This window comes from Aptenodytes patagonicus, chromosome 4, assembly GCF_965638725.1.
Source record: "Aptenodytes patagonicus chromosome 4, bAptPat1.pri.cur, whole genome shotgun sequence".
Classification (NCBI taxonomy): domain Eukaryota; kingdom Metazoa; phylum Chordata; class Aves; order Sphenisciformes; family Spheniscidae; genus Aptenodytes; species Aptenodytes patagonicus.
This window is the reverse complement of record NC_134952.1, coordinates 82,582,083-82,601,237: the sequence shown is the minus strand read 5'-3', so window position 1 is coordinate 82,601,237 and position 19,155 is coordinate 82,582,083. Positions and strand designations below refer to the sequence as shown.

Sequence of the window (19,155 nt, the reverse complement as noted above, 5' to 3'; positions counted from 1 at the left end):
TGATACTCATCTTTTGCCTGGTTTTCCACTCTTTGGAGCAATAGCTGGTTTCAGCGATAGATCTTGTGATAGCTTCACTGACAGACCCTGCTCTGACCCACCAGGCACATTCAGTAAACTTAAACTGAAAGAAAGAGTTGCCACTTTAAGGCCTGAACGCACACGATCCCTTTGCATCTCGAGTGCTTACTAGAGGCAAATGCCAAATTTTCAGCTGATCTGTATTGGATCCCCAGTTTTGCGGGTGTGGGAAGGAACACAGGGCTGTGACTCTGTGTGTGAGGTGAGATACCAGTTTGTTACAGATGGTCAAATTCGAAGACGACTACTTCTTCAGCTTTTATGTTGGTTCTACACCACAAGCCAGTTATCTTAATTGTGTGACGTGTGCTTTATGAGAAGGCACTGCTATTTCAGCACTCTGCTTATCTTTTAGTTAGTCTGAAAGGAATTACTATATGGAGAAAGAGCACCATATTAGAAGCAACAGAACCCATTACTGTGGTCAGAAGGGAGATTATTGGGTTTGGACCCTTGCCTTTTGTGTGTATGTATTCTTCTAGCAGTTAACAGTGTTTTTGGCATTGCTGAGACACGTGGGGAGATAAGCTAAGGAGGACATAAGACAGACAGGTGACCTAGCACTAATATGTCAGTGATGGACAGCGAAAGAAGGTGATCCTGTTGTTAAAGTATACGATCTCGAGTATTACATCAATAATGAAAGTAATTGAATCCTAAAAATTGTATTCATGACAGCTTACACAATGAAAAATGTGGATGCTAATTCAACTCAGTAAGTGCACTCATTAGCTTCTGGTAATTGTGGGGGTAGTATTTCTGTTGCTCATAGCATTAGCATCAAAATGTGAAACTCTTCTTCCAGCTCTCAGTGTTATTAACTACCTCTAACGCACCCATTATAGTAGAGACTTGGACCGATTCTCCGAAACATAATTCAGAACCACTTTGATAACACTACTTCATACAGTTAAGGGAAAAGTACAATGCAAGCCGTAGAGCATTATTGCAACAATTGAGCATTTAGTATCTCTTAAGCTCTTCTTTCACCTGTGCTTTAAAATGTGTGAAGTATGTATTTTATGAAGGAAGCTCCCATTTTTCTAAATTAATCCCCAGGGAATCAAAGCTGTAAAATGTTTTCATTTTCTTTTTTTCCCCCTTGTTAAAACCACAGAAACACCAACCTCTAAGGAATGAGATAATGGTTGTACTACCCAGACTTTTACACTAAACAAAACCTAGAGGTATATGAATGGCAGTAGAATAGGAGACTGCATGTGTGAGAAAGACTGGCATCCGTGGTGCATGGTGTGCTTCTGACTGGCGCTTGTGGCTCCTTTCCATCATCCATTTTTCCGACTTGCACGGTGTGTTGAGTGTTGTGTTTTTACAGCATGTGGAATTACTTGTAGCCGTGTGGACAATGAGTGGATGCAATGTTTGTCGCACAGAACGGTCAAGGGGACAGTGGAAAAATACCTGTATTTGTTACTCACGTTTTAAGGGCTTTTCTCTATTGCAGGTCCTTCAGTAGCATTTCTGCGACTCCCCATGTGACGATTCTATTTTAGTGGCTAGAAGTAGGCCTGATACCGTTCTGTCTCATCTACTCTTATTTTCACTTCCAGCAACCTGACATTCCCATCCCACATCAGGCATGATCCTAAGTCATAAACCAGTAAAAAAAGTTGAAGTAGTTCTACACCTTTCCCAAGAATGTCCCCAGTCTTTGTAACAAATCTGTCAAAATCTACCCGTTGGTTATATATGGAACTATAAAAAGTTCAGCATAAAAGAAATTCCATGAAATGTTTTTCTCCCTTTTAAAGAAAAAGAAGTAAATAAGATAATTTACCTTGTGCTAGAAGAGGGCTCCCTGTAGATGGCTTTCTGCATCTCTAAGTTTTCCACTGGGGTATTGTATTGCTCTGCAAAGTAACAGAGAAAAACAAAAATCCATAAAGAAACCTCTTATACAGTGACTGTAGCTATTGCCATCTCACCAAAATCCAAAATTTGTCTTCAAACAATAATGACACGTTGGGTTTTTTATATAGATAGGTGCTAGCTCCACTGAGGTATTACGAATTGTATTCACACACTCCAGCATGAAATTTGGTATTTTTTAAATCCAAAACAATTTTTTGTTAGAAATTATAGTTTATCAAATAACTAGAAAATTATATAGAGAACCTAAAACCCCCCCGACAACCCCTCCAATCAGAATTGGCTTTATATTCTTGAGTTGTAAATAATTTTCTTCGATAAGATGTATTTGCCCGTTAAGTATTTAAAGAGTGCCAACTTTACAATATAGGTGCTTGCAGGTGCAGGGTAGTGATATTTGCACTTGACTTTGATAGGTACATGCACACGTGCTCACATTTATTAGTGACTGCTGGTATTTTTACCAACAGCAGCACTGTAAAATAAGACTTTCTGTGAAGAACTCTTAGATAGCAGTTGTCAGTTTAATTAATAAATGATCTTAGCATGATTTGGTGCTTCACATGGGAGAAAGGCTTTTTCTAATTGTACATCTTGAGAAAGATCTACATTTACATACGTAGTTTGTTACGTATGTGGAACATAACCAAAGAAGTTTCGTTATGTTTTGTATCTAATTTTTTTTTTCCTGATTTTTCAGCTTCCTAGTTAGTTTCATGGTGGATGCTCGTGGGGGTGCCATGAGAGGTTGCAGACATAACGGACTACGAATCATTATTCCTCCGCGGAAATGCACTGCTCCAACACGAGTGACTTGCCGGTTGGTGAAACGCCACAGACTGGCCACCATGCCTCCCATGGTGGAAGGTGAAGGTCTGGCCAGCCGCCTGATTGAAGTTGGACCTTCTGGTGCTCAGTTTCTTGGGTAAGGGGTGCCATATGGCCTAAAGGAAAATGGTCAGTCTATTTTCATCTGTTTGCAAGTTGCACTGAAATGGTTCCTTTTTCAAGACTTGAACAGAAAAAGATGTTTGTAACATACAGTAACAGACTGGTCGTGCGAAATACAGATCAGTTGTTAGTTAACAATTCAAAACGCTTTTACGCCTTTTCCTTTGAAAATGGATATTTTAACCACTAGCGCTAAGGTTAATGTGCTTCCTTGGATATAATTATTACTCAGTGTTGTGGTATTATAGTGGGAAAAGTCCCCTTTGCAGCCAGAAAAGGCAGTTCATACTCTATTTAAATAATCTAATCTAAGGCATGAATAGCACAGCACTGATCTAAAGCCCAAATGTAAAGCCTGCTACATATACAACACAAGTTACAGCTGCTTATTTTAGAGACTTGTGTTGTGTTATCAGTAATTTGGACTATCCGGGAAGCACAGTGCCTTTGATTTTTCTGGGGTTGAAATTGCTAAATTAAGCAATAGGACAACCCTAGAATTTTTGGGCCATTTCTTTTGTCCTATGCTGCAAAACCCATAGAAAGATCAGATTTGTGTCTGCTGCTGAGCTCGTTCTAGCAATTTTCAGCTGAAAGCAGCAGTTATCCACACTTTTTTTTATTTGTTTTACCAACTGTTCTCCCTATCAACTGTGGCATCCAAAAGTGGATGATTGAAGGAACCCCTTCTATTACAGTAAATAGCTTCATTCAGAAATTGTAAAAAAAGTGACTCTGTAAACAGCAATAGTTTAAATCCATTTCCAAACAAATCAGTTGCTTTAAAATCCTATTATAACAGGCAGTCATCAGAGCCACTATCTTCGTTAGTGCTTTTTCTAAAAGATTGAGCTTAGGGAGAGAAAAAAGTTGATTGGTAGCTTTTAACTGCCCACTGCTTTTATATGGAGTGTGAAAGGAGAACATACCCAGGACATGTTTCGGCTACTTCACTGTTGCTCTAATCTGGTAAAAAAGCAAGAGCAGTTCTGAAACACTGTGAATGTGATGCAAGCCAACCATTCCTTTTGACAGAGGGGATACCTCTTAATATCACAAGTAACAGCAAACAAGCTGGCTAATCAGATGCTTTGTACCACTTGCTCTTTTCACATCTTGGTCACTTTTAAAGAGAAGCGGGAAGAAATCTGAAGAGCAGAAGAAATATTGTGCTGTCACATTCAGTCTTCCCATTATCTTTGTCACACACAAATTGACCTTAAGTATGTCTCCCGTTTTCTTTTTAATGGTTTCTCTATCTAAGGAGAATGTCTCACCTGAAAGCACAGGATATAGCAGAGTTTTATTCATTCTCAGATCTTTGTGCCCTTCCTGCAAGCGTTTTTCTAGGTGTTGTCCTGGCAGTGAAATCAGAAAATTACTGTACTCTTTGCAGAGGTGCATTCTAAGGTCCAAATCCTGTTCCCGTTGAGTTCACTGCCAAAACTCCCATTGTCTTCCCTAAGCAAGAAAAGATCCTAAATTAACAAAACTAATTTTGCTGATTTTGATCACCAAATTGTCATCGCTAAGACGGAACCTTATTCAGTGTAAAGCCTAATTCCACTCTGTGGACCAGACAGTGGCACTGGCGTTCTGGCACAAAAAATACATAAAGTTTATTTATGTTCTTTCTTTCACTGCTGCTTTGGATGTACTCAGTAAACTTCATCTGCCTACGGCTCCTCCCCCACTTAATGAGGGAGAAAGCTTGGTCAGCCGAATCCTTCAGCTGGGGCCTCCTGGGACCAAATTCCTTGGGTAGGAGAGACTTGAAACAAATTGATGGATGCTGACCTCCCCATTCTTCTCCTCCTTCTGCAATATGATTTTTTTATGTCATTATGCCCATGATATTGTCCCTTTCTATCATTTGAAATTTTGTATACCTAACCCTTAGTGGACCATTCTTCAACCCTTGTGGTATGTGGTTTTGTTTTGGTGGTATGTTTGTTGTATCTTTTTCTTGAAGTACTGTGGCCTTCATTTTTGTTTTGGCATGAAATCTTCCTAGTTATGTGCTTGATGTCTGTAGCAAAGCAACCTGGACTGGGACAAAAAAAAAGGAATCTACTGTAAACTTTAAGATGGTTTTTTGTATCAATGACTGATTAATCAATAAGTTATATGTTGGATACCACCAGTATAACAGAACATGTGACATTTACTATGTACATGGTAACCTGTGTGAGTCCTCTAATTAGAGAAGTGTATATACAAATATATTTGTATTTTCTCTCTTATTTCTAAGATTATGTATATGTATATATAAACATAGATGTATTATATGTACACATATGTGTTGTATATATGTGTGTGTGTATATATATGGACGCATACACTGATACATATATTGACATCTGCTTGTAAGGCAACAAGGCAAATTCTTATCTCCTGTACTGAAATAGAAACCCAGATGATTTCCTCAGACCTCCTGTATCTCTCCCAGAGTGTAAATCAGGAATAAATTCATTGGTATATATAGAATTACAATGAAGTAAAATTGGCACAGGACACAATCGCCCACCGATTGCAATGAAATTATTCTGATTTGCACTAGTATAAGTGAGATCAGAATTTGTCCCACTATTCATATACGTTACAGTAGATTCTCTTTGAAATGAAGTTGCACAGGTTAACCCAGACAGTAGTGACAACTAAAATGAGCGTGAGTTTTTTATGAATTTGCAAAACAATTACCAAATTTCTAGCTAAGCGCTATTATCTTACCAAATACCATTCACACTGTGGAAAGAGGTGAATGCACTTTCTAATCTATCCTTCAGCATTTACTGGGTCCCTGTAAAAATCTAATATGTTAGTGACCTAGTAGTTTAGGATTATGCCGAAGTATTCCAGTGAAATAGGTAGAATTCCAGGTCACTTTGTAGCAGACTGAGTAGAGTTGCTGTTAATCCTGTTTCTTCCTCTCTCCCGTGTGCATTTAATGCGCTGTGTTGCTGTGCCAGGCCTGTGATTGTGGAGATTCCCCATTTTGCTGCTCTGCGTGGGAAAGAGAGAGAGCTGGTGATCCTGCGCAGTGAGAATGGGGACAGCTGGAAGGAGCATTTCTGTGAATACACTGAGGATGAACTGAATGAAATCTTGAATGGAATGGATGAAGGTATCCAGTGTGACTTTTTTTTTTCTCTTCTGCTCCTGCATTACTTCTGTAACTGGGGGTAATAGCTTTTTAGCATTTATTCTATTTAGCACCCCATGTTTGGTCCGCCCTAGAATTTCTGACACTACATTCTCCAGATATTTCCTTTCGGTCACACTGGAGCATAATCATGTTCTCAGTACAGGAGCCAGCAGAAGCACTGTGTACTTGTGCTTACTTCCCTTGCATGGTCTGCTGCAGTAGTGGGACAAAACAAAATCTACCATCACGAAGTTGAGAATAGATGCCAGACTTACGTTTTCTACTGCTCCTTTTCATAGCGTTAAACGAAAAGCTTCCATAGCAAACATCTTTCCAAAACAAGGCAATTATCATACTAATCCTTTCCAAGCAGCTACGTGTGTGGGAGGAAATGTCAGTCATGGGTACTTTTGCTTTCTGAGAGAACAGAATGGCCTTGGGGTGTCTAGGATCTGCAGAATTTGTTATTAATTTCGATGGCTTTTAAAAAAAAAACCAAAACAAAACCCAAAAGTAAACGAGCCAACTCACATACTTAAAGCTGAACTCATACTTGGATACTTTTTTGATTTGGAGTTTAGTTTCCTTGACACTACTCCAGGCCATAGTGTAAACATGTGAAGTAGAAAGGGGCTTGGACCAATCCCTTTGCTTGTTTGCCCGCTGATTTTGGGGATGCTGTCAACACGTTCTGAGTTTGCTGTCTTAAGCTCCCTTCAGTTAGTTGTCCAGTCTGTCTGTCTATTCCTTTCATGATTTCTCTGTTTTAGCTGAACTTAAAATACTGGGGTATGTTTCCTTTTCCCCTTTCATTTCCAGACAAAATACTTCTGTAAGTTGCAGTTAAACTGTGGAAAGCTTGAATGCATTTTGAAGTTCGCTGTATTGTTTCTACGAATTTCTTGTCTTCTGACCATCTTCTCTTTTGGCCTCAGTACTTGACACTCCAGAGGAGCTTGAGAAGAAACGTATCTGCCGCATCATCACCCGAGATTTCCCTCAGTACTTTGCAGTGGTATCCCGGATCAAACAGGACAGCAACCTTATCGGACCTGAGGGAGGTGTGCTGAGCAGCACTGTTGTACCACAAGTGCAGGCAGTCTTCCCAGAGGGGGCTCTGACCAAACGAATTCGCGTTGGCCTCCAGGTACAATGAAACAATTACTAGGCTTATCTTTTTTTTTTTTCTTTAGTGTAAAAATCACCTTCTTTGAATGGAGAACCAGCATATTCAGCTTAACATGTTGTACGTTGCTGTCTAGAATTCTTCCAGTAAAAATAACGTTAAAAAAAAAAAAATCCATGCAAAAGTCAAAGCAAGCAGTAAAGCTTTGGGTATTCCAGTTAATTTAGATTCCTGTCTGTTAACTGTCTATATGATCTTGGTGATGATGATGATGATATTAGTGTAGATCATAGAACAATTTCTTAAATACTTCTTATGAAAGGCATCAGAGAAGTACAAAGTGCTGTAATAACTAAGTCAAATGTAGAGATTCTCAGCGTGAAGTAAACCAGCCTAACAGTTCACTACTGAAAGAGGGGGAAGCCTTTCGCCTACCTCCATGCCCTCCTCCTGCTGCATGCATCCACAACTTGCCTTGGCCAGGAGACCGTGCTTGTTGAAATCCCCTGTGAATAGCTGAATAGCTTACTAGAATAGCTCAGAGCTCGTCCTAAGAAAAAAGACAGAAGGGTGACAAGGGAATCATTTGCTACTGGTTAAGTGAATTAAATTAATGCTGTAAAAGGTCTGACAAGCACCAAGAAAGGGGATAGGAAGAGGAGGAAGGCATGGGAACGTTCAAAAAGGGAGGTCTCCCCTTCTCGCTAGCAGTCAGTTCTTACGTCTGCAGATTTTAATGGGAAATTGTGCCATTTAGTGTAAAAACCTTACAGATTTTGTGGCAATATACAGACCCAGTTCTTTACATACCGATTAAACTGTTTTCAAGTAACTATTCTGTTGTCGTCTTGCTTTGGAAAGGCTCAACCTATGCATACTGAACTTATAAAGAAGATTTTAGGCAACAAGGCTACCTTCAGTCCTATAGTCACACTGGAGCCCAGGAGAAGGAAGTTCCATAAACCCATCACGATGACGATTCCCGTCCCCAAGGCCTCCAGTGATGGGATCATGAATGGTTATGGAGGTGACACACCCACTTTAAGGTTACTATGCAGCATAACAGGTAGGATGCAAATAATAGAGTTTTTTATGTGCATCTTGAAATTGTCAGTCATCGTGGGCTGAATATGTTAAACTGATTATATGCATGGAAAGCTTGGTGAAAACCTGACTGGGATGAGAGGCTGTGAAAATAAACTACTTTCCAAACAATTACTTTATAGCAGAAATAACATTTGGTGTTTGGATTAGCAAGAGATGTGTAATATAATCATAGACTTTGGGTTTGGGTTTTTTTGCATTTTCCCTACAGTTTGTTTCTTGAGAACCAACATACCTCTGCCTAGCAGAATAAGTGTAGTACAGACATAACGTTGCAGTATGCTTCAGAGGAAAATATTGGAGTTAAATGCTTTATACTTGCTATAACTCCAAAGTGATTAGCGACTCATTCAGGCTCAGTTAAGAGGCAGAAATGAGCTGCATGCATTTATTCTGTTAATTTTCAAACTGATTTCAAATACCAACCCAATGTAAGATGCATTACACACTGAGATGTGCCAGTGAGTCATTCCGGAGAACAGGTGCTTTTACAATTTCTTGATATAAAGGTATTAGGTAGCTGCTGAAATACCAGAAACAACATCTGGTCAACAAAGAAGTATTTGCATTTCCAAGAGAGTGAAACAATGTTTATTTAAATAGAGAAGAACGGTCTCCTTTATAAAGAGGAATTTGAATAAGTTTCCTGGAGGGACAGTAAATCTGCAGGGATCCTCCAGAAAACTTCAAAAGGGAAATTGGTTCCAAGAATGCTTCACCAAAAGGAGAAAGGAGGTGTTTCCTGAAAACTAGTATTCCTTTACAGATGCAGCTCGTTTTAAGGTTTGCATAAAGACTGTGCTACATGGTCAAATGGATATCTAACAAGTCAGCTGTATACGAGAGGAGGGACAGACACGCATTCTGACTTAGCCCTGGTTATACATAGTTTTTCCTTTAGTTCTTCATACGTGTTTTATAAATATTCGTAACTGCTGCTAGAAATAAACACTTCTATTTCTGTCCTCTGGAAGCTCAGTGTGATTTTAAGGAAAACCAACTGGATGTTCTTCGCCAAAAGGTGAGGCAGGGACATATATTGAAGAACTTGAAAACGCAGCTGCAGGGTGACAGATTGTGCCCACATTTTCAGCTGCATGGGCCAAATAGGAAGCTGGCAACGTCCGTGACAAAGAGAGCTGAAACACTTAATAGACTCATAGGAATCCAGAAGGCTCTCTATTGTACAGCATGATATGGAGGTGCTCATTTCAACTGCAAGATCTTCCAGGGAGCTTGTCAGACAGAGATTGTTTCATAGGTTTTCATAGCAAGGTGCAAAAGCAATTTCTTAGTTATGTACATACTGGACCTGAGTCTTTGAATTATTTGAAAAAGAAGTAGATTATAGAAATCATAAATTGTAGTTGTCACTATTGGTAACATTATTATTGTTTCCCAAGTGTAACAATATAGGTTTAACTGCACTATATCTGGGCCAATTTTGCCCCGCATATGTGAATAGTCTAGAACGAACAAAAGTAATTTCTAATAAATTACATCTCTCCCCCCAAAATTCTAGCCTCTTCTAACATTTCTGGAGCTGTACTACAGGACTCATCTTTTGAAAATCATTTGGGCACTTTGTTTTCTCAGGGGAAACCCATACAATCCTACCAGCGTTAGTGGAATAACGTGGACCTAAGGAGGCGGCATGGCTGGGATTATTACTGGTTTCATAGCGATTAAAAACTCAGAAGAATGTAAAATATTTCTTAGAAGCAAGAAAGTTGCAGACTTACTTCGTTTTAATTTTTTTTTTTAAAATCTCTCTCTATCACTTCAGGAGGAACCACCCCTGCCCAATGGGAAGACATCACTGGAACAACACCGCTGACATTTGTTAATGAATGTGTTTCCTTCACAACAAATGTGTCTGCCAGGTACGTCTACAACAAAACATGAGTTTTACAGTGTTATTTTCAAGTGCTTGTCATTTTTTCAACAAATACTTCCTTTAAACTATTTTAGTTTATATAGTAGAAGGAACATATGTGAACCAATTGGCCAGGTATTTTGGAGGCCCTGAGCCTCCTAGCCCAGACAGATGACGTACAAGAGCTGTAAGCACTACACTCCTTACTAGCTGTGGAAAGAAATGGATATTCTTGTCATTTTTATCTCAGCCGTTAGTCCTTTGCAGTCAGCACCTGCTACGATCCCAGAAATGAATTAATGACATACTCATTTTTCTGAAATAGTAATCTGAGGGACAGTTCAATTTTCAGGTAGTTAGAAAAAAATCTGGTTTCATTTTCAATACCCCTTCTCTCCCAGATGCAGAATTACGCAAGTTTCCATGGAAACAGAAATCCCTTATTTGGGTAGCTCATTATACATCTTGTAAAAGATGTTACTTCCAGAATATCCAACAAATGAGAAATCAAGCAGAAAGGCCTGTAGGTGTACCAAACTGTGATCTAGAAGAATCTCTTCCAACCATCTGTTCTTGTGACGAGACTCAACTGCTGTCTTTCTGAAAACAGAATTTCATATTTAATATGATATACATATATTTATGTATGTATTTTAGTTTGTATACTCTCCATGATTTATATCACAGAAATGCTCAAAAATCTCCTTCTCTGTAACAGGAGATGCAGTCCGTGACCTGGAAAGTGTTAAATTTAGGGTGTGTAGTCTAGCAAACAGTTACAAAAATCTTGGATAAGTTGCCCATGAAAATCAATGAATTTCCTTCAGTGCAAACATTCAGCATCCAGAGCAGTTATTACTGTTAGATTAGGTTTGCTATTTAATGAAGTAATTTATTCAATGATAAATGAGTTCAGCTTTTGCAGTCCAGTCTACAGTATAACTTCAGCATTAGGTAAAATAAAGTATTATTTTTCTATACTTTCTCAGTTCAGAAATGGCTTTCTTCCCATCACGTTGGATGCTTTGCCTATGTACATTTCTTTTCCGTTCAGCTGAACATTTTTCTTTAACAGCAGTGACCACAAGAGGGAGATCTTAAAGTGTGTTTTAGCTCTCATCTGCTACCTGCAAGTGTTCTGTTTAAAGGGACAAATTAAAAATTAATTTAAGAACTAGATGTGGAGACCAGATGCAAAGTTTGAGAGGTCAAAGTCCCTAAGATTGTCAAGTCCCCAGCAGGGCTACACATGAAATACAGCCAGAATGAGGGTGACAGTTTATGGAACTACAGTCCGTATTAGTAGTGGATGTTTCCTAATCCTGATGATGACATTAAAATTGATTTCTATTGCTAATGTTCTGTGTTATAGGCAGGATCCCATGTGGAGATTTTAATGGGTTCTACCTCTTCTTTTTAATCTAAGTGAATGTGCAACAGACTACTTTAACCCAAACATAATTTTAAATGCTGTTAAAGTTAGAAAATGGGATTTTTCATGTATTTACAGTCAGAGAATTAATTACCTTCTTTGCTGAAGGACAAGCTGACTTGAATTTCTTCACTTGTGCCCTGGTCTAAAAGTGCATCTGCTGAGAATTAGCTGATGCCTGACTGTTTGCTAGTGACAGTGACTTGTTTATGTATAGTTAAATCATTAATGGTGGAGAGCAATTTTCCCATTCATAAGACTAATTCTGTCCACAATGAGCTTGGGAAAGAGAGACATTTGTCTAAAATACATGCGAATTAAACTGCAGACTTTGAGGCATAGCTGTTTTCCATTTCCTGAGCTGCAGCTTTTTTAAAAATCTAGTGTCTGTTTGGGCTTCTTAGCCCCTGGTGTATGACAGCAAATCATTTGAGCATATGGTGATTTCTCAGAGGATATAGCCTTTCCAGTTTGAGTCCGGCATAGCATAATTCTCCCACACATGAAAAGGGAAGGTATCAGCATTCAGAGCCTTTATGTACCAAACATGCTTTCTCTCTTTCAAATGTCATCAGCCTGTTTTTTAACCAGTGTGTTTGTTAAATGTTCTAAAGATAAGCACAGCATGAAATTCGCTATTATTCAACTGCAGATGAGTAAGACCAGAGAAATCACACTTGAAAGGTATGCTTTGTGGGCTATAATACCATGTAATCTACAGTAAGTAATAAGTCCCCTGTAGATTATATCAGCTTTTGAGGTGTCTTTGACCTCTCATGACTTCCGTCTCTGTCCTATGGGTGTCAAACTCGAGCATGCTTTCCACCCACACAGTGAATTTTATTTAAAAGAAATGTCATTAGCTCCACAGAGAAGCTAAATGAAGTGGTATCTGAGAAAGAAGGCAATACGTGTTACTTGGTGTGTTTCTGCTGTTGCATTTTGGGAGTAGAAGTAAAATTATTTTAAGTGAAGGCTGTTATCTTTGCGAAATAACAATTCAATTGCCTTGACAAAGGTATAAGGAAATTCTGTTAATTTTTATTACTGGGCAATGTTGTCCCGGCCTGAATGGCCCAAAGAAAGGGTGAAGAACCTGTGGTTTTCAGTAAAGAGGAGGGTCATTTTTGACACAAGAGGACCTCTTCTGGAAGCTGAAGTTCTAGACCTGAGTTGCAATATCCGTGGTATGTCTTAAGTAACCGTGTATGTTTGATAAGTTTTGAGGTGGTTTGTTCCAATTCACATGCACTAGCAGTACTTCATAAGAGGCAGACGTTCATTTGTAATAATTATGTTAGTGAAATCAGACAACTTACAACCTTACCCTGTAATCTTAAAGATTTCTCTGTCGTGGTGGTAGCTGAATGAGATAGCAGTGGCAGCTCCTGGCTTCGCACCGTGCAGAGGAAGTAATTTATTCCAGTAGTACTTGCCTGTTGCTTTGAACATGTTTATGTTTGACTTGCGGTACGTGTGTCACAGACTGGGAACCACTGGTGTAGAAGATTCGGTGTATATATTAGAAAGATGCTGTCAGTAAAACGGCATGTTAGAAACCACGATGAAAAGTCAGTCAGTGGTGACCACAGCCTCTGCGAGGCAAGGGCAGTAGGAATCAGATGCGGACACATCTGCTTGCAGGGTCTTCAAAATACAATATGGCTCAGATATAGAAATATCTATATCACTGGTCTTTGATATGCATAACAAAAACTCACCACAAAATCGAAGTTATAAGTCCCTCACTAAATTCGCATAAGAATAATTTCTGATTTTGTGCGCAGTGTTACACAGTGGACAAAATCACTTACATTCACCTAAAGACCCTCAGTTTTTGACATTGTATGTAAGGAATGTACTGCTAACCTTTAAGCTACATGGTAGAAGAAAAACAAGCGTTTGGGGCAAGGCAGCTTTATATTTCACCTGTTAGAGACGGAGGTCCAAGAACAGACCGAAGGATTAGCAACACATGCCAAAAGCCCTTTCAGTCTCCTGTTCTCATCAGTAAAATTCAGGAAACTTTCACAGCATCCCTGTCGCGTCAGAAGTTTGTACGCAGTTCACTAACACCCGAGGGTGGCATACTGATGTGTCCAGCACTTAACAAACAGGAAATTGTACAATGCCTGGGAAGATTTCAGGGGGCTAAAGAGAAAAGGATGAAATTGCCCACTCTGTAGTTTAACAATTTAGTCATAACCTGGAAGAGAAATGACAGGCTCGGCATATGACTAGATACAAGCAATTTTAGTAAGATTTTTATGGGACATTACTCTCTTCCGCATCATCAGATGTTTAGCAGCAACCAGCTGTCAAAAAGAACCTGTATTTCTCTAGATGAAATGGATCATATCTCTGTTCTCTAGATCAAATGCACATATTGCAGAGTCAGTTAGGGGAAAATCTGAACTGTACACTTCCAGTACACCCTTCTCTACTTACATTCTGCACAGAAATCAAATAATGACATGTGACAAACAAGAACAAATTCAGAGACCTTTTGGGCAGCTCTAGAAGTATAGTGATAAGATCAATCACTATTTCAAACGTCATCAGAAACTGTTGAATGTGATGGAAAACAGAGACCACTGAGTTTATTGTCGAAGAGATATATTTCTTGGTAAAAGGCAGGAAACATTTGATCACATACTCTCACTATAAGGAATCAATTCAGATGAAAACAAAGTTTAGGCCATAGCCAACTTTTGAATAGAAGAAAAAGCATTTATTGGATACTGTGATGACTTTCCAGAATTTCTTGATTTTGGTAAGCCATCAATAATTGTTTAAATATTATAAACATGCTTATAAATGTAATATGTATCTTTCATAAACACAAAAATATGAAAAGGTTCATATATTTAAATCTTCAGAGAAGGTTTATGAGCCTGTCTGCCACAGGACAAGTGAACTTCTTAAAGCCTTTAAAAGCCAGTCGTGCACCTGGAAGCAAATAAGCTTCCAGCTGAGTGAGATCTTCTCAGAAAGGCAAACCATGGCCTGGAATTTGTGCAGCAGGAGACTCTATGCATCTGGTAGTTAGGAGAGTAAGTTCTGGTCCAAATGCTTTCCCTGTTGATTTTGCTTCATGCTCCCTAATGCATAGGGGGCACCATGATCATTCTTAGGCTATTCTTCCCAAATGGTAACTATTTTTTTTACTTTATTCTGACTTGTCATGTACAATTGGTGTGGTTACCAGCTAATGCTGCCAAAACGGGAAAATACATCATTTTCTTGCTTAAATCTTTCTGTGCTGATGACACAACCCTTCCTTTTCTTTTACAGATTTTGGTTGATAGACTGTCGACAGACACAAGAATCTGTTACTTTTGCTTCCCAAGTGTACAGAGAGATTATCTGTGTCCCCTACATGGCCAAATTTGTGGTGTTTGCCAAATCACATGATCCCATTGAAGCACGGTTACGATGTTTTTGCATGACAGATGACAAGGTGGATAAAACTCTGGAACAACAAGAAAATTTTGCTGAAGTTGCCAGAAGCAGGGATGTAGAGGTACTGCACAAGAATCTTAAACAGTTTTCTCCATTTTCTAATGTCTGTTTTTACGCTGATATTTTCTGCCTTCTGTCTGCCACAAGTACTGAAAAATAATAGTGCCAACAAATACTGACATGATGCGGTATCATGCATCATGATAAGATGGAAACTTTGACTTTTGTCAGATGTAAGGGAAAAGTAGCTGCCAGATACAAGTGATGAAATCCTATTCCCAATTGGCAATTGCCAATCTCTTAGTCCACAGGGCTGGTGGCAAGGTTAGCTGTATTCAGCTGACTGCATTTGGGTCTTCCTGGGTCAATCTACCAAGGTGGAAGGTAATTGTGTGTTTCACCCGCAAGGAAATCCAGTCAGCTGGTTATCAGAAGTTAGAAAGGAATTCCCTGTCTGACTTTGGTAATACTGTTTTTTGCTTTCTCCGTAGCATTATCGGCATTCAAATGGGGCATCCAGTGTGTTCTCAGGGCAGTCCTCGGCAATTAAAGAAATAGGTAGCAGGAACCTTAAGCTGGGTTCAAGGAGAGAGTGGGCTGGCTGAGTCTGAGCTCTCTGTTATGGGACTAAGGCTTAGAAAACCTATAGGACAAAACTGAATTGAAAGAATTTGGTTTCCCAAGATGCTTTTTTATGGTGGACCTGTTAAACAGCTGTACTTAGAAACTGGACTGATTTTATGCTAGGAAATCAGGTAATAAAATGATGTTGGGGGTTACCATTTAGTCCCTCAGTTTCAGGTTCTTTGTCCTTCCTTTTCTCTGGTGTCAGGGTCAGCATTTTTTTAATTCAGATTCAGAACTAGAGCAGCTACTGCCAACTACGTATTATGAAATCTATTTGAGATGGCTAGTTACGCAAGCAGGAGGCATTGCCCATGGCTTTTATTAAACAAAATGCGATAGTATGTAATGATTTTGCATAGCTTGGCTGGGGTTTCAGGTGCACAGCAAGGCTAAAGACTTAAGTCACTCAACAGCGAGCTGAGAGGTAGCAGATAGGTGTTGTAAATGGACTTTTTCCTCAGTTAGCCTAAAACTAAGTTCTATGGATGCAGGCTTAGCCCTAAGTTCAATCCAAGTACCTCATAGCCATTTCTGTGGTGGTCCACAGCGATTACTTAGTTTTAACTAGCTCTGTAGCAAACTGCCAGGAGACACCTTGAATTTTTTAGTTACTAACTTCCTCTTAGAGGAATGTCTGGGTAAAGATGAGTTTTGAGGGTAGTGTTCTCTACTGAACTGTTACATTCCTGAGCTTGATGCTAAGTGGGTATTGCGAGAAAAGGGGAGATAGTCAAAGCCAAAAAGGACAGGTAAATCTCAACTGCCAGTAACTCTGTGAATGAATATCACCAACCAAAAAGGCAGTCAACAGCAGTCACGTTTTGTCAGCTTCTTTGCATACCGAGAAGTTAAACTAGCAGGTTTGGTTAATATTCTGCTTTACAAAAAAAAAATTAAATCTGTTGCTGAACAGGCAAAAGCTTTCCTATGTGGAATCCAGCAAACTGCCTGCTAAATGCAGTTTTTTCTGGCTCTGTCAGCTTCCTCAGAAGGGATGACAAATTGAAAGTTCTTTAACTACATGCACGGCATATTCTTCTGCTTAGTATGGTCTCTTTTCCATGAGAATCCCACCTTTAAGAAATTTGTCCTCGCTGTTTCTGAAGCTCTGACAGGCATTTCTTGTGCAGAGCAGCTAGATAAAATATGGGCTTATAAAACTGAATGACAAGGCTGAATTTCTGGAAAGTAAGGATGAGACGTTAATGTATTGGCAGTTTGAAGGGAACATCTCCAAAACTGGTAAGCTGAGATTTAAACGTGTGGAGGGGCCATAACAATAGCAATCCAAAGACGTAGGCAGTATCATTATATAGGCACTTCAGAGAGGCATTTACTTGAGGCCTGACTTTCAAAAGCTTTTACAAATCCAGCTGAAATAAATAGAATCTACTGATATACACTGTCTTTGCCTGCTGCAACAGACTGTGTTAACTAACACATAGTTAATCTAATTTAGAAAGTTTTTGCATTGGCAAAAAGGTCCTCTGCAACTTCATGATATTCCCAGACTGGCTTATTATCGTACCAGTCAAAACAAGGACTTTTGATTTGATTGCTGAAGAAAATATTTCTTTGACTGTTATGGTGAGGCCAGGTTAGCAAAGTATGCTAAAATTAGAGCCAATAAAAAATCCAAATTAAAATATAGATTGAGAATTTGCCCAGATTCATGACACTGAATACTCATTTTGTCATTTATAGCGTCACGCTATTGTTACTGAATTAACAATTTGTCCCATTTGGAATTTAATAATGTGAAATGTTTCCACAGATTTTAGTTAACTGTGCATAGCAAATCTTGTAAATGCTGACAAGCCCTAGCAATTTAAGAAATTGATCGAAACTACCGTAGAATTATGCTTAGGAAGACATCCTAACCACCTCACTGTGGTTAATTGCTGCTTTGCTTCTTTTTCATTTCCAATAGGTATTGGAAGGAAAACCCATCTATGTTGACTGCTTTGGCAATTTGGTGCCACTAACAAAGAGTGGGCAACATCATATATTCAGTTTTTTTGCCTTCAAAGAGAATAGACTTCCTCTGTTTGTTAAGGTAATGTTGTAATATGAGCTATGGATTGTATTTTTATTTTTTGCCTACTTCTGAGTATACAATAAACTTAGCAGACTGAACAGTTCCAAATTATTTTATGATAATGGATTAAATGTTGACTTGGGTAGTCAAAACAACCAGCAGTGGCTACCTAAAATTTAGTAAATTTTTTCTCTAAATGTAATTATCTGTGCCTGTGTTCTGCTATATATGCATGTGTCCACAGCATTCTTTCAGACACCAAAATGGTACTTCTAGGAATCCTGTTCTCTACCTAATAATCTAAAGAGCTGATCAAGTTTGATCTTGTTTGTTTTTCTGTATCATGGTTCAATATATTGCAGGAAAAAATGCGGGAACTGCAAAAAAGTGTCAGAAAACATTGTAGAATTGGCAGAAATCTATCAAAATATGATCATTGTACCCTACACTTGTAAATATGCATATGGCTGTAAATACAGATATAACTGTTCTTCAACCAATCATCCTCCCTTCAGTAGCAATGCAAAACTTCCTTGAGCGTACAGTAAGAAAAGCATGGCTCCTTTTTGGATATTTCAAGTTATGATTTTACCATATTTTTGAGAACAAAGGAAAAAGGAAGTAATTAATTTTGATAAATTCCCAACTGTAACCTAATTTTATCCCCGTAGTGTATTTTACTGTGCTATTCTATTTTAAAAACTTTTACATGAGTAGGAGTGTAAAACAAAAGCCAAAACAAAGACTCCGTTCATCCAAAATTAACTAATACTTTAGCTACAGAGCCAGTGACATAAACGCCATGGCCCACGGGGCTCATCTGTGTCGTTCACGAGATCTGCAGGGAGCAGTAAGTCGTGTAAAAAAGCGCTCTCACTGTGGTCTGTGCTAGCAGCAGAGAGGGCTGCTGGCACCCAGCCACCATCACCTTCTCTTCTGGAGAGAGAGATTCAGAGGGCGCTGCAAACCTCCTCCCACAAACTTTTCCTTCTACTGGGACATCCCGACTACAACGGAGTACACTATTACCATTACATAAAGCAGTTGTAGAGAAATGCTTTATGAATGGAAACATCCAAAAAGTGGAGAAAATCAAGCCACTCCCTCATTGTGTTAAATTTGCTGCATGCTGCTAGACAACTTTTAAACTCTCTCCCTCCTTTCCAGCAATATTTTGTAAGCTTGTTTTAATTCAGAACTTTATCTATGCCACCACCTGCCTTTGGCTCGGCATATTTTTCTCCATGATGGATATTTCAAAATACGTTCAAAAACGTGTGTGTCTTCACATCTTGTATTTTCAATCTGATAAAGTTAATACACATGTATCTAATTGTGTCATTTTATCAGTTCAGAAAACTAAGAATGAGGTAATGCCTTCCGTTGTATTTCGTCTGCGATATCGTACGTAATCCTCCTGACA

At 38.9% G+C, this 19,155-nt stretch overlaps 1 protein-coding gene across 38 annotated transcripts in view; it reads left to right on the top strand.

The window, feature by feature from the left end:
- ANK2 (ankyrin 2) overlaps positions 1–19,155 on the top strand; it is a 393,899-nt gene that overhangs the window by 338,579 nt on the left and 36,165 nt on the right. For 23 of the 38 annotated variants that reach the window (XM_076337350.1, XM_076337351.1, XM_076337354.1 and 20 more), the window contains 8 exons: positions 2,672–2,896; positions 4,585–4,683; positions 5,892–6,046; positions 7,003–7,214; positions 8,055–8,259; positions 10,084–10,180; positions 14,900–15,128; positions 17,625–17,750. In XM_076337350.1, the coding sequence (XP_076193465.1) occupies positions 2,672–2,896; positions 4,585–4,683; positions 5,892–6,046; positions 7,003–7,214; positions 8,055–8,259; positions 10,084–10,180; positions 14,900–15,128; positions 17,625–17,750 (1,348 nt within the window). The remainder of the gene's footprint in view (positions 1–2,671; positions 2,897–4,584; positions 4,684–5,891; positions 6,047–7,002; positions 7,215–8,054; positions 8,260–10,083; positions 10,181–14,899; positions 15,129–17,624; positions 17,751–19,155) is intronic. The other 15 variants (XM_076337386.1, XM_076337379.1, XM_076337375.1 and 12 more) reach the window with 1 other exon arrangement.